Source organism: Oncorhynchus mykiss, chromosome 25 (assembly GCF_057628025.1).
Source record: "Oncorhynchus mykiss isolate SJ-2025 chromosome 25, ASM5762802v1, whole genome shotgun sequence".
Taxonomy (NCBI): domain Eukaryota; kingdom Metazoa; phylum Chordata; class Actinopteri; order Salmoniformes; family Salmonidae; genus Oncorhynchus; species Oncorhynchus mykiss.
Window position 1 is genome coordinate 72,704,587 of NC_143046.1, and position 14,783 is coordinate 72,719,369.

The 14,783-nt window shown below is 40.3% G+C and overlaps 1 protein-coding gene across 1 annotated transcript in view; it reads right to left on the reverse strand.

The window, feature by feature from the left end:
• LOC110505716 (uncharacterized protein C14orf132) overlaps window positions 1-14,218 on the reverse strand; it is a 45,437-nt gene extending 31,219 nt beyond the window's left edge. The window contains exon 1 of the mRNA XM_021585108.3: window positions 13,827-14,218. Within this exon, the coding sequence (XP_021440783.1) occupies window positions 13,827-13,853 (27 nt within the window). The 5' untranslated portion in view covers window positions 13,854-14,218. The remainder of the gene's footprint in view (window positions 1-13,826) is intronic.
• Between the last annotated feature and the right edge of the window lie 565 nt (window positions 14,219-14,783).

Genomic DNA, 14,783 nt, shown 5'->3' on the forward strand with positions numbered 1-14,783 from the left:
CATATCATCATACCGTCCTTCTCTCATCCCGAGATTTACGGTATTACCGGCATAACACACAAGGGGGCGCTAAAAACACATGGGCCTCTACTACCAGAATGATAACAAAATTAGCACAAACAAATAGACGCTGTTAGCTAAATGCTAACGAGCGAAAACTAACATAAAGTAGTTACAAAGACTGGCAAATCCAGCTCCTAAGTTATACAAGCATAGCTAGTAGCTACCGAATTTCATTGTCGGTGAGTGTGGAAATTTACTAGTGAAAGTGAATGAGAGAAATTGTGCAAATGAACAGAGTTGTGATGCATGCTTTTCTGAATGAAGAGCATCATGTATACACAGAGCCGAGGGAAGAAAATTTGAGGAGAAAAAAATGTTAGTAGGAAGCACACAGGAAAAATTGGCAACTGTACAGATAACTCATCCAGAGTTCTTTTGAATTCTGTCAGAAAGAGATATCTGATGGCAAACATTTAGTAGTGAATTGCATACAAGTGTAACTTCATCAACTCATGTGCGCTGCACAACAAAGACTCGCCAATAGATATAGAACGCTATAGACTTACCAGCTCCTGCTTTCTTCCATTGTGCTATTTACAAACAAACACGGGACTGGCTCAAATGTTCGGGGGGAACTAAGGTAAGCTTCATAATTTAAAATAATGTGACAGGTGAAATGCTTTATCTCCTAACGCATTGCACAAGTTGACTGCAGGCTATTGACTTAAAAAGGAGCTACAAATTTTGAAAAAGGTAAAAAAAAAAAAGGAAAAAAGTTTTTACAGTATTGACGGTATTGAAAAACCATCTCGTGGCTTTTTCCAAATACCCGGTATACGGTATGTACGGTATACCGCCAAAGCCTATCGCGTACACAATTTGGCAGATGTTATACCGAATACAATAAAATGCTTATGTTACTAGCTCCTAACAATGCAGTATAATGTCAAACAGTACACAAATAATCAATAAACAAATAAAAATGTTGGAACGAATCCAATTATCAACCCAAATAGCACTGTAACAGTAATCCAAATGCAATCGATGCGTATCTACACCAGATGAATTTACACAAGATATACCAGGAATTATACAGTATGTACAGCAGTATATATATTAGATTAATCCTGGTTTCAACTGTACTGGGCAGATGGTAGACAGCGTGTATGGCATCGTGTGGGCGAGCGGTTTGCTGATATCAACGTTGTGATGGTACAGTATGGGCAGGCATAAGCTACGGACAACGAAAACAATTGCATTTTATTGATTGCAATTTGAATGCACAGAGATATCATGACGAGATCCTGAGGCCTATTGTCGTGCCATTCATCCGCTGCCATCACTTCATGTTTCAGCATGATAATGCATGGCTGGCCCCATGTCGCAAGGACCTGTACACAATTCCTGAAAGCTGAAAATGTGGTCTGTCTCCAGACATGTCACCCATTGAGCTTGTTTGAGATGCTCTGGATCAACGTGTACGACAGCGTTTTCCAGTTCCCGCCAATATCCAGCAAATCCACACAGCCATTGAAGAGAGGAACAACATTCCACAGGCCACAATCAACATCCTGATGAACTCTATGTGAAGGAGATGTGTGCGCTGCATGAGGCTAATTGGGGTCACACCAGATACTGACTGTTTTTCTGTGAGGTAGCTGTGACCAACAGATGCATATCTGTATTCCCAGTAATGTGAAATCCGTAGATTAGGGCCTAATGAATTCATTTAAATGGACTGATTTCCTTATATGAATTGAAACTCAGTAAAATCTTTCAGCCCAATGCATTTGCCAAGACATGACCAACCTCAGCCATGATCGGCTACAATATCAAATGAGTCTGTGTGAACTGTATATTTACCATATCCTTTCCTTCATTTAATCCAAAACATGACTCATTCAAGTGATGAAAAGAGGTATAGAAACTGAAACTTGTCCAAAAAAGAAGTGAGCATACCCCCATCCCCAAAACTAATACCAAATGCTGACTGTAGAAACTTTTTAAAGCTATGGGGATGGGGAGAATGTTTGTCAGCACAGACGAGCCTGAGGAGATGCCCAAAGGGCTGAAGAGTGCTGCCTGGAGTCATAGGGTTATGGATTGATGGAGTCTGTATGGCTCTGTGTGACAGATCAGTCACTGGGGCCATGGATCCGGCTGACTCTACAGGACCAGCATGGTCTCTACAGCACTTACACGCCAACATGGAACCACGCTTAAAACATTAGCCCTGCATCACTGAGTGATCGATGGGAGAAGGTTACACCTCAGCTTACTCTTAATCAACAATGATGAAATGCTATCTCTTTGGCTCAAGTTCTGCTGTAATATGGCCAAACAATATGGCTATTTATAGTGATCTTATAGAGTATATTTATTATGAAAATGATATGGCATATTCCTTCAATTATATTGTGTTAATAATCTTAAGCAGTGTTTGTAGGTTATGGGATGTATCATTTCATAATTGTCTGTTGTAGACAGCAGGCAGCGTTATCGCTCTCAACTTAGCATTCAAGAGTCATGGTGTTATGATTGCTGCCTATTAATCCATGTCATGTAATGCTTGAGGGTGCCTATACTTTTGATTAAATGAAGTATTCCCTTTTAATTTGTAATTACTGAGGCGGAGCCACCATATGCAAATAGTTTATGAAACACAAAAGAATGCATTGTTTGAGCACTTCTATTGAAGGACATTTTACTATGAGATTCTGCTCACCCCTTTCATCAAAGAGAATGAACAGTGGCAACTTTGGGTTACCTAAACTCACTGAACTTGAGCACTGAAATATACAGTACAGGGAAGAAGACAACCTTTGATTTATGCCTGCGACCTTCAAGCTGAGGAGGTCTTGTTGTGTGGTGGGCATCAACAGTGCTCTCCCTGCAATGCATAATGCATAGCACATGTTACAAGAACAATCAACATTAATTATTTGCTTGAAGCTTTACTGAAAACTATTGTCAAAGACCCCAGCCACCCCAGTCATAGACTGTTCTCCCTACTACAGCATGGCAAGCCGTACCGTAGTGCCAATGTAGCCGGTGCTATACTGCCCCGCTGTAACTCTGCGTTGTGTTGTGTGTGGTTGATTGAGACTATAAACGTGGACTTTGGAGATCAGGTAGTTTAGGAGGGACTGGGATCATTCGAGGAGCTAGCCATCGTTCACACATACAATAGCCTGCTAATAACTTAGCTAGTTATTAACCACATGTTGAATTCAGAATGTTGATATCATCCTAAAAAGTACAATTACAAGAGCATCTTAACAATACCATCCACTTATCCACTTAACCTCTAAATATACATCATTATTCATGAACAAAACACTGTGTGTATGACTTTGTACTTAAAATAATCAAACTTTTCTGAAGACAGAAAAAGCTTGCCTACCTCTCTCAGTGCATCAAAATGATTTGAGCACGAGCACGCCGGGCAAAACGTAAGTACACACTCCCCTTCTCCCAGGATGCAGGCATGCATAACAAATCAACACAACATATTGATTATATGAACCTGGTGAAATTCACATAGTACTTTAACAACTGTTACACCAAGTCTAGGGCAAAAAGGCTTCTCAACAGTTTTTATCCCCAAGCCATAAGACTCCTGAACAGGTAATCAAATAGCTACCTGGACTATTTGCGAACCCCTCTTTTACGCTGCTGCTACTCTCTGTTTATCATATATGCATAGTCACTTTAACTACACATTCATGTACATACTACCTCAATTGGCCCGACCAACCAGTGCCCCCGCACATTGGCTAACCGGGCTATCTGCATTGTGTCCTGCCATCCACCACCCGACAATCCCTCTTTTACGCTACTGCTACTCTCTGTTCATCATATATGCATAGTCACGTTAACCATATCTACATACTACCTCAATCAGCCCGACTAACCGGTGCCTGTATGCAGCCTCGCTACTATATATATCCTCACTACTGCTATTTTTCACTGTCTTTTACTGTTGTTTTTATTTCTTTACTTACCTATTGTTCACATAATCCCTTTTTTGCACTGTTGGTTAGAGCCTGTAAGTAAGCATTTCACTGTAAGGTCTACTACACCTGTTGTATTCGCCGCACGTGATTCTCCTCAATTATGAATAAATAATTGTGTACAATGTTCTCTGTTCACATGTCCCATGCTTAGGCTATTCTCTGTTATTTACTCCCTGTGATAGACTACACCATAGAATTATGTACTAGAGCAATTTAATCTCTGTGGAACATGACCTCAGCCCATCCCCACCACCCACCATCACCCACTATCTACTGCTGGACAAAATCCACAGCAAACTCTGCAGCCAGCATTAGAAAAGTTCAGCTTTTATAGAACTTCTATTCTCTGTAGGAAAGAGACTTATGACGGCATCAATTATATTTTGGAGATGAAGTGGCTGTAGAAGGTCCATCGGTTTTCAGGCAGTGCTGGAATACTGAGATGGATGGACAAAAAAGCACCCATGTTCTCATTGCAAAGTCAATCTTCAAGACTCCAAGGACTCAAAGCTTGGAATCAGCTTCACCTCCATTAAATTAGCCTGTCCATTCTGAGAAAAGCATGTTCATAAAAGTCCAGCATGCTGAGTCTGCTTTAGTGGGATTTAAACAGACTGTTTGAGGGACAGAGAGCATGAATTGTGTGAAAATGACAGAAACCTTCCAGAGTCAGAGCACTACTGTATGAGGCTTTAACTAACTCACATTTGATGCATACAGTAGAACAATGTCTGTACTTTCCATTGAAAGCATTTTAATTCAGTCAGTTCAATCTATGAACTGAATGGCCCTTAAGAGAACAATGGGAACTTTTTCATTCATTAATTTAATTGTGTGTTATCTTCTGAATTGGCTGAATTAAAATGGAATACAACTAGCTACAGGTAACTGCCAAAATAAAGGAAACACCAATATGTGACCGAAATGAGAGAACAGCTCACTGACCATTTTACTCGACCTAGCAGAGCTGGTTAGGCTGTTTTTATGTTATCCAGAGGGTTGGTGACTACAACTGTGTTGCTGGCAACAACTTAAGCTATTTTTCCAACGTTTACCGACACCGGCCTTATTCAATGGTGTTGAACGTTTGTAAATTAGTCAGTTATTCTGCACTCTAGCACACTCAGACAAGAGTGCTGTGAAATCAGAGTGGATAGCCACAGCAAATTTACCAGCTATGTCTATCAACAGTTGTCGCAGTGACATTCTATTGAAATGGTTACTTGCATGGTGGAGTCTTTTCTTAAGACATGTCGCTAGCTAGGTAAATAATTAACCATAATCCCAACTCATGACGTTACTACCCTGCATGAATCTGCACAAACAGTGGGGCAAAAAAGTATTTAGTCAGCCACCAATTGTGCAAGTTCTCCCACTTAAAAAGATGAGAGAGGCCTGTAATTTTCATCATAGGTACAGAATCTGTGCTTGAAATGTAATACTTGACTGAGGGACCTTACAGATGTTGGTTGTATGTATGGGGGGGGACAGAGTGAGTCCATGTAACTTACTATGTTTTTTGTTGTTGTTGTTTTTAATATATGCAGATAGATTGTGGCTTCTATCAATGTAATTGTTTTGATCATTTCCAATCCCCCATATACAGTGCATTCTGAAAATATTCAGACCCTTTTACTTTTTCCACATCTTGTTACGTTACAGCCTTATTCTAAAATGGATTAAATAACTTAAAATCCTCATCAATCTACAGTCGTGGCCAAAAGTTTTGAGAATTACACAAATATTAATTAAGTCTGCTGCCTCAGTTTGTATGATGGCAATTTGCATATACTCCAGAATGTTATGAAGAGTGATCAGATGAATTGCAATTAATTGCAAAGTCCCTATTTGCCATGCAAATGAACTGAATCCCCAAAAACATTTCCACTGCATTTCAGCCCTGCCACAAAAGGACCAGCTGACATCATGTCAGTGATTCTCTATTTAACACAGGTGTGAGTGTTGACAAGGACAAGGCTTGAGATCATTCTGTCATGCAGATTGAGTTCGAATAACAAACTGGAAGCATCAAAAGGAGTATGGTGCTTGGAATCATTGTTCTTCCTCTGTCAAACATGGTTACCTGCAAGGAAACACGTGCCGTCATCATTGCTTTGCACAAAAAGGGCTTCACAGGCAAGGATATTGCTGCCAGTAAGACTGCACCTAAATCAACCATTTATCGGATCATCAAGAACTTCAAGGAGAGCGGTTCAATTGTTGTGAAGAAGGCTTCAGGGCGCCCAAGAAAGTCCAGCAAGCGCCAGGACCATCTCGTAAAGTTGATTCAGCTGCGGGATCAGGGCACCACCAGTACAGAGCTTGCTCAGGAATGGCAGAAGGCAGGATTGAGTGCATCTGCACGCACAGTGAGGCGAAGACTTTTGGAGGATGGCCTGGTGTCAAGAAGGGCAGCAAAGAAGCCCCTTCTCTCCAGGAAAAACATCAGGGACTGACTGATATTCTGCAAAAGGTACAGAGATTGGACTGCTGAGGACTAGGGTAAAGTCATTTTCTCTGATGAATCCCCTTTCCGATTGTCTGGTGAATCCGGAAAAAAGACAAGGTGAGCGCTACCATCAGTCCTGTGTCATGCCAACAGTAAAGCATCCTGAGACCATTCATGTGTGGGGTTGCTTCTCAGCCAATGGAGTGGGCTCACTCACAATTTTGCCTAAGAACACAGCCATGAATAAAGAATGGTACCAACACATCCTCTGAGAGCAACTTCTGCCAACCATCCAGGAACAGTTTGGTGATGAACAATGCCTTTTCCAGCATGATGGAGCACCTTGCCATAAGGCAAAAGTGATAACTAAGTGGCTCGGGGAACAAAACATCGATATTTTGGATCCATGGCCAGGAAACTCCCCAGACCTTAATCCAAGTCCACCTGTGGTAAATTCAATTGATTGGATATGATTTGGTAAGGCACACACCTGTCTATATAAGGTCCCACAGTTGACAGTGCATGTCAGAGCAAAATCCAAGCCATGAAGTCTAAGGACCTGTCTGTAGAGCTCCGAGACAGGATTGTGTCGAGGCACATATCTGGGGAAGAGTACCAACACATTTATGCAGCATTGAAGGTCCCCAAGAACACAGGGACCTCCATCATTCTTAAATGGAAGAAGTTTGGAACCACCAAGACTCTTGCTAGAACTGGCTTCCCAGCCAAACTGAGCAATCGGGGGGCGAAGGGCCTTGGTCAGAAGGGTGACCAAGAACACAATGATCACAATGACAGCCTCCAGAGTTCCTCTGTGGAGATAGGAGAACCTTCCAGAAGGACAACCATCTCTGCAGCACTCCAAAAAGCAGGCTTTTATGGTAGAGTGGCCAGACAGAAGCCACTCCTCAGTAAAAGGCACATGACAGCTCGCTTGGAGTTCGTAAAACGGCACCTAAAGACTTTCAGACCATAAAGAACAAGATTCTCTGGTCTGATGAAACCAAGATTGAACTCTTTGGTCTCAATGCCAAGCGTCACGTCTGGAGGAAACCTGGTACCATCTCTATGTTGAAGCATGGTGGTGGCAACATCATGCTGTGGGGATGTTTTTGGAGCAGCAGGGTCGGGGAGACTAGTCAGGATCGAGGGAAAGATGAACAGCGCAAAGTACAGAGAGATCCTTGATGAAAACCTGCTCCAGAGTGCTCAGGACCTCAGATTGTGGCAAAGGTTCACCTTCCAACAGGACAATGACCCTAAGCACACAGCCAAGACAACACATGAGCGGCTTCGGGACAAGTCTCTGAATGTCCTTGAGTGGCCCAGCCAGAGCCCGGACTTGAACCCAATCGAACATCTCTGGAGAGACCTGAAAATAGCTGTGCAGCGACGCTCCCCATCTAAACTGACAGAACTTGAGAGGATCGGCAGAGAGGAATGGGAGAAACTCCCCAAATACAGGTGTGCCAAGCTTCTAGCGTCATACCCAAGAAGACTTGAGGCTGTAATCACTGCCAAAGGTGCTTCAACAAAGTACAGAGTGAAGGGTCTGAATACTAATATAAATTAGTATTTTGTGCTTTGTCATTATGGTGTATTGAGTTTAGATAGATGAGGGGAAAAAACAATTTAATCTATTTTAGAATAGGGCTGTAACGTAACAAAATGTGGAAAAAGTCAAGGGGTCTGAAAACTTTCCGAATGCATTGTATATACAGTACCAGTCAAAAGTTCGGACACACCTACTCAAGGGTTTTCCTACATTGTAGAATAATAATGAAGACTTTGGTGTCCTTAAGCCATTTTGCCACAACTTTGGAAGTATGCTTGGGGTCATTGTCCATTTGGAAGACCCATTTGCAACCAAGCTTTAACTTCCTGACTGATGTCTTGAGATGTTGCTTCAGTATATCTACATCATTTTCATGCCCCATGATGCCATTTATTTTGTGAAGTTCACCAGTCCCTCCTGCAGCAAAGCACCCCACAACATGATGCTGCCACTCCTGTGCTTCACAGTTGGGACGGTGTTCTTCGGCTTGCAAGCGTCCCCCTTTTTCCTCCAAACATAATGATGGTCATTATAGCCAAACAGTTCTATTTTTGATTCATCAGACCAGAGGACATTTCTCCAAAAAGTACGATCTTTGTGCCCATGTGCAGTTGCAAACCGTAGCCTGGCTTTTTTTATGACGTTTTTGGAGCAGTGGCTTCTTCCTTGCTGAGCGGCCTTTCAGGTTCAGGTTGCACTTTTCAGGTTGCACCGTTCAGGTTGCACTTTTCGCACCAAAGTATGTTCATCTTTAGGAGACAGAACGCGTCTCCTTCCTGAGCAGTATGACAGTTGCGTGGTCCCATGGTGTTTATACTTGCGCACTATTGTTTGTACAGATGAACGTGGTACCTTCAGGCGTTTGGAAATTGCTCCTAAGGATGAACCAGACTTCTGGAGGTCTACAATTTTTTTTCTGATGTCTTGGCTAATTTCTTTAGATTTTCCCATGTCAAGCAAAGAGGCACTGAGTTTGAAGTTTCCAATTGACTCAAATTATGTAAATTAGCCTATCAGAAGCTTCTAATGCCACAACATAATTTTCTGGAATTTTCCAAGCTTTTTAAAGGCACAGTCAACTTAGTGTATGTAAACTTCTGACCCACTGGAAATGTGATACAGTGAAATAATCTGTCTGTAAACAATTGTTGGGAAAAATTACTTGTGTCATGCACAAAGTAGATGTCCTAACCAACCTGCCAAAACTATGTAAAAAGAAATTTGTGGAGTGGTTGCAAAACTAGTTTTAATGACTCCAATCTAAGTGTATGTGAACATCTGACTTCAACTGTAGATGGGTCAAAACAAAATATTCCTTTGAGCATGGTGAAGTTATTAATTACACTTTGGATGGTCAATACACCCAGTCACTACAAAGATACAGGAGTCCTTCCCAACTCAATTGCTTGAGAGGAAGGAAACCGCTCAGGGATTTCACCATGAGGCCAATGGTGACTTAAATAGTTAGAGTTTAATGGCTGTGATAGGAGAAAACCGAGGATGGATTAACAAAATTGTAGTTACTAAATGACAGAGTGAAAAGAAGGAAGCCTGTACAGAATGCAAATATTCCAAAACATCCATTCTGTTTGCAACAAGGCATTAAAGTAATACTTCAAAAAATGTCACCACTGAGTACCACATTACTGGGGAGTTTTTCAGGATAAAAAATAAAGGGAATGGAGTGTGGAAGAGGTGAAAAAATGATTGTTGTCTATCAACAATGACAAGCCACCGGGGTCTGACAACTTGGATGGAAAATTACTGAGGTTAATAGCAGACGATATTGCCACTATCTTCAATCTAAGCCTACTAGAAAGTGTGTGCCCTCAGGCCTGGAGGGAAGCAAAAGTAATTCTGCTACCTAAGAATAGTAAAGCCCCCTTTACTGGCTCAAATAGCCGACCAATCAGCCTGTTGCCAACCCCTAGTAAACCTTTTGGATTTTGTTTTGTTGACCAGATACAATGCTATTTTACTGTAAACAAATTGACAACAGACTTTCAGCACGCTTATAGGGAAGGACATTGACCAAGCACGGCACTTACACAAATGACTGATGATTAGCTGAGAGAAATTGATGATAATAAGACTGAGGGAGCTGTTTTGTTAGACTTCAGTGCAGCTTATGACATTATCGATCAGTCTGCTGGTAGAAAAACATATGTGTTATGGCTTTACACCCACTGCTATATTCTAGATGAAGAAATACCTGTCTAACAGAAGACAGAGGGTGTTCTTTAATGAAAGCCTCTCCAACATAATCCAGGTAAAATCAGGAATTCACCCATGGCAGCTGTCTAAGCCCCTTACTTCAACCTTTACTAACGACATTCCACTGGCTTTGAGTAAAGAGCTGCAGTTAGTTTCAGAATGGGTGTCAAAGAATAAGTTAGTCCTAAATATTGAAAAAACTAAAAGCATTGTATTTGGAACAAATCATTCACTAAACCCTAAACCTCAACTAAACTAAATAAATAATGTGGAAATCAAGCAAGTTAAGATGACTAAAATGCTTGGAGTAACCCTGGATTGTAAAACTGTCACGGTCAAAACATGTAGATACAACAGCAACTAAGATGGGGAAAAGTCTGTCCATAATAAAGCGCTGCTCTGCCCTTTTAACAACACTATGAAGAAGGCATGTCCTACAGGCTCTAGTTTTGTTGTACCTGGACTATTGTTCAGTCGTGTGGTCAGATGCAACAAAGAGGGACCTCAGAAAATTACAATTGGCTCAAAACAGGGCAGCATGGCTGGACCTTAAATGTACACAGAGAGCTAATATTAATAATATGCATGTCAATCTCTCATGGCTCAAAGGGGAAGAAAGATTGACTTCATCATTACTTGTTTTTCTAAACATGTTGACATGCTGAATGCACTGAAGTGTCTGTTTAAACTACTAGCACACAGCTCGGACACCCATGCATACCCCACAAGACATGTTACCAAAGGTCTCTTCACAGTCCCCAAGTCAAGAACAAACAATGGGAGGCGCATAGTACTACTCTATTCCATATCAGGTAACTGATGCAAGCAGTAGAATCATATTAAAAAAAAAGATAAAAAATACACCTAATGGAACAGCGGGGATTGTGAAGAGACACAGACACAGCCACAGACACACATACACATGATAAGACACGCACTCTACACAGACGTACACATGAATTTTGTATTGTAGATAAGTGATAGTAAAGTAGTGGCCTGAAGGAACACACTTAATGTGTTATGAAATGTAATGTCATGTAATATTTTACAATTGTATACAACTTCCTTAATGTTGCTAGACCAGGAAGAGTAGGTGGGGATCCTTAATACAAATACAATGGAAAGTATCGACTCAGGGGTGTGAATACTTATGTAAATGAGATATTTCTGTATTGAATTTTCAATACATTTTCTAAAAACATGTTTTCAGTTAATATGGTGTATTGTGTGTAGAAGTGTGAAAGGAAAAAATAACATTTTGATCACCTTTGAAGTCAGGCTGCAACAGAACAAAATGTGGAATAAGTCAAGGGGTATGAATATTTTCAGAAGGCACTGTATGTGATCATATACAAATGTATGCAAGGTTTGAAGTAATTATGTTTTAGTCAAATATTATATTTGTTTGGGCTTCTTGCGGTCAATTTGCAATCTAAAAATATGTTTGATTATGTTCCCAGCACCCTGACCATCCACTCAAGAACAAATCGGCCCGTGGCTGAATCTAGTTGATGATCCATGGTCTATGGTGTAGTCCCCTATAGCCTACTTCAGTGATGTAAATGTGCAAGATAGTTTCCTTCCACCATATTTTTTAAACCAGTCTCTGCGCTTTTTAAATCCAAGTCACATTGAGATTGACTTCATGACTTAAACCTAAGCTAACCTATCATCTGACCCATCACCGTATGCATTACTGCCCCCCAGTTGTAAGAAGTGACATCCCAAAAAACACTATAGGCTTACAACACAGTAGGCATGCTTTCTATACCTAACCCTAAAGCTAAATCCGAAACTTAATAATATAAAACCAAAATATGTATAACTATAACAAAAAAAACAATCAAATCAGGTCTAAAAACTTACTGAAACTAAACTGCATTTAAAATTAAAAACTAATAGAAATAAAAATGAATGTAAAAACACAAAACTACACCAATCTGAGAATGTTCCACATGTCAGTAGCAATATAGTTGACAACATACAAACGCAGATATGCAGCCTACCCTTGTAATGGTCAATTCAATATGCGTTGAACTGAACTAGACAATAACAAGGATTTCCAACATGTATTCTAGGGTCTATCTGTCAATAGAACTAGCTTAATCTCCCAAAACATCTGTATTTTGGACATACTGTATATATTGCTAAAAAAGAGTGACAAATAGGCCGCAACATGTAAAGTGTTGGACGCATGTTTCATGAGCTGAAATAAAATATCCCAGAAATGTTGTATATGCAACAAAATGCTTCTTTCTCTCAAAATGTGTGCACAAATTTGTTTACATCCCTGTTAGTGAGCATTTCTCCTTTACCAAGATAATCCATCCACCTGACAGGTGTGGTATGTCAAGAAGCAGAAGCTGATTAAACAGCATGATCACTACACAGGTGCAACTTGTGCTGGGGATAATGAAAGGCCTGTGGCTAGAGTACTGTATGTTCATGGACCGCCACCAACGTTGTTTTAGAGAATTTGGTAGTACGTCCAACCGCCTGGGGGGCGGGGGGGGGCTGAGGTCTGTAATAAAGCCCTTTTGTGTGGAAAAAAACTCATTTTGAGTTTCATGTGAAATCCATAGATTAGGGCCTAATTATTTTATTTCAATTGACTGATTTCCTTCTATGAACTGTAACCCGGTAAAATCTTTGAAATTGTTGCATGTTGTGTATATATTTTGTTCAGTATATCTTTACTTAGCCTATCTTAACATGAACTAAATGTGTCATCAATTTCTAACACTAAAAACAAAATTTGTATATCCCACGCCCTGAAATTTGATAAAACAAAAGTTAAGATAGGTATTCGCTTTTCATCCACTTTTCCCCCAAATAGCCTAAACCACTTTCTGACACATAAACACTGTGCATATTCTTACCTGTGCAGCCATAAATGAGATATCCATACTGTTGCTATAGTCTAGTCAAACCAACTACGCACCCAAAAAGAAATGGAAAATGGGTGAATAGTTTATCTTATTCCCAAAAAGATCATTGGTCTTTTTGCACACAGCGGTCTTCAGGATCTGTATAATTGCATGTGAAATACATGTTGTTGACAGTAAAAAAAAGTTTCATAAATTTTTATGTTACTTTGTAACACAATAACATGTGAAGAAATCCAAGGGGTCTGAATACTTTTGCAAGGCACTATATTCATCTCATTGGAGTTGAGTTGCGAGGCTTGGTAGATAACTTGATTATTCTTACAAGTTAAAAAGCATTGGATCGGTGTAAATCAGGGCAGAACTATTCTCCCCTTTCATTTAAAATGTCAAGTTGAAGGCCGACTGCGGTACTCTAGGCATTGTTTCCAGAAAACAGGATCCCCCATTATAGTGAATGTGAAAATGGCGATCTTCATGGTCAATATTTGTAGACATAAAAAAAATATATCGAGCACCATCATTGTACCAATAATTGCTTATATTTCACTAGATTTATGCCCTTGAACCTATTACAACAATTAAATATGTCACGCCCTCAATTTTGATAAAACAAAAGTTAAGACAGGTGTTCGCTTTTCATCCACTTGTTTCCAAACAGCCTAAACCCCTTTCTAAGACATAAACACAGCGCATATTCTTACCTGTGCAGCCATAAATGAGAGATCCATACTGTTGCTCTAGTCAAACCAACTACGCACCCAAAAAGAGATGGAAAAATGGTTGACTAGTTTTTCTTATTCCCAAAAAGATCATTGGTCTTTTTGCACCCAGCGGTTTACAGGATCTTTCTAATTTCATGTGAAATAAACGTCGATCAATTACATAGAAAGGGCAATTGTGTGACGAGAGATGGAGTTGACTGGTCTTTAGGTCGACATCTGCGCGAGCAAAGAGCGGGAGAATGGATGTGAGCTTGAGAGACAGCACGAGAAGAGAACATTGAATGATGCTGCTGTTCACTGAGTTCTCGAAGTCTTTATGGACGGAGGCGGGTGGTCAACGGCTATAGACTGCTCCCCCATCTCTGTCTCCGTCTCTTTCGCTCTCTCTCTCTCTCTCTCTCTCTCTCTCTCTCTCTCTCTCAATTAGATTAATACTTTTACACAGTTTTACGCAGTTAGAATCGATTACCTCTCGCGTTAGCTGTCACGGCATTATTCTCAAACTCACGTGCCCGATCATGTCGTTAACCTGACCGATATTTTACAGTGACACAGACTAGGCTACTAAAGAAAACGACAGGTAAATTCGATTTTTTTTCTCTCCAGTACTCCCATGAAGTTAATTGATTCTGAGAAGACCTAGCCTTTATAATCTGCCTACCTGCTTGAGTCAGATGTACAGCCTGGTCTCAGAGCAAAACGTATAATATTTGTACTAAAATCTGTACAATTCCTTTTAGTACTGCATGTTACTTTGTGTTAATTGATTTTACATTGGCCTATGTAAATCCGGGACACTCAAATGAATATGACATGTTACTATTGGTGTAGCATATCATACAGCAATGGAATGTAATATACTAATGTAATATATCATACAAAAGCAGCCAAAAGTAATTATATCATACTAAACAATCAAGATGTAAAATATTATAC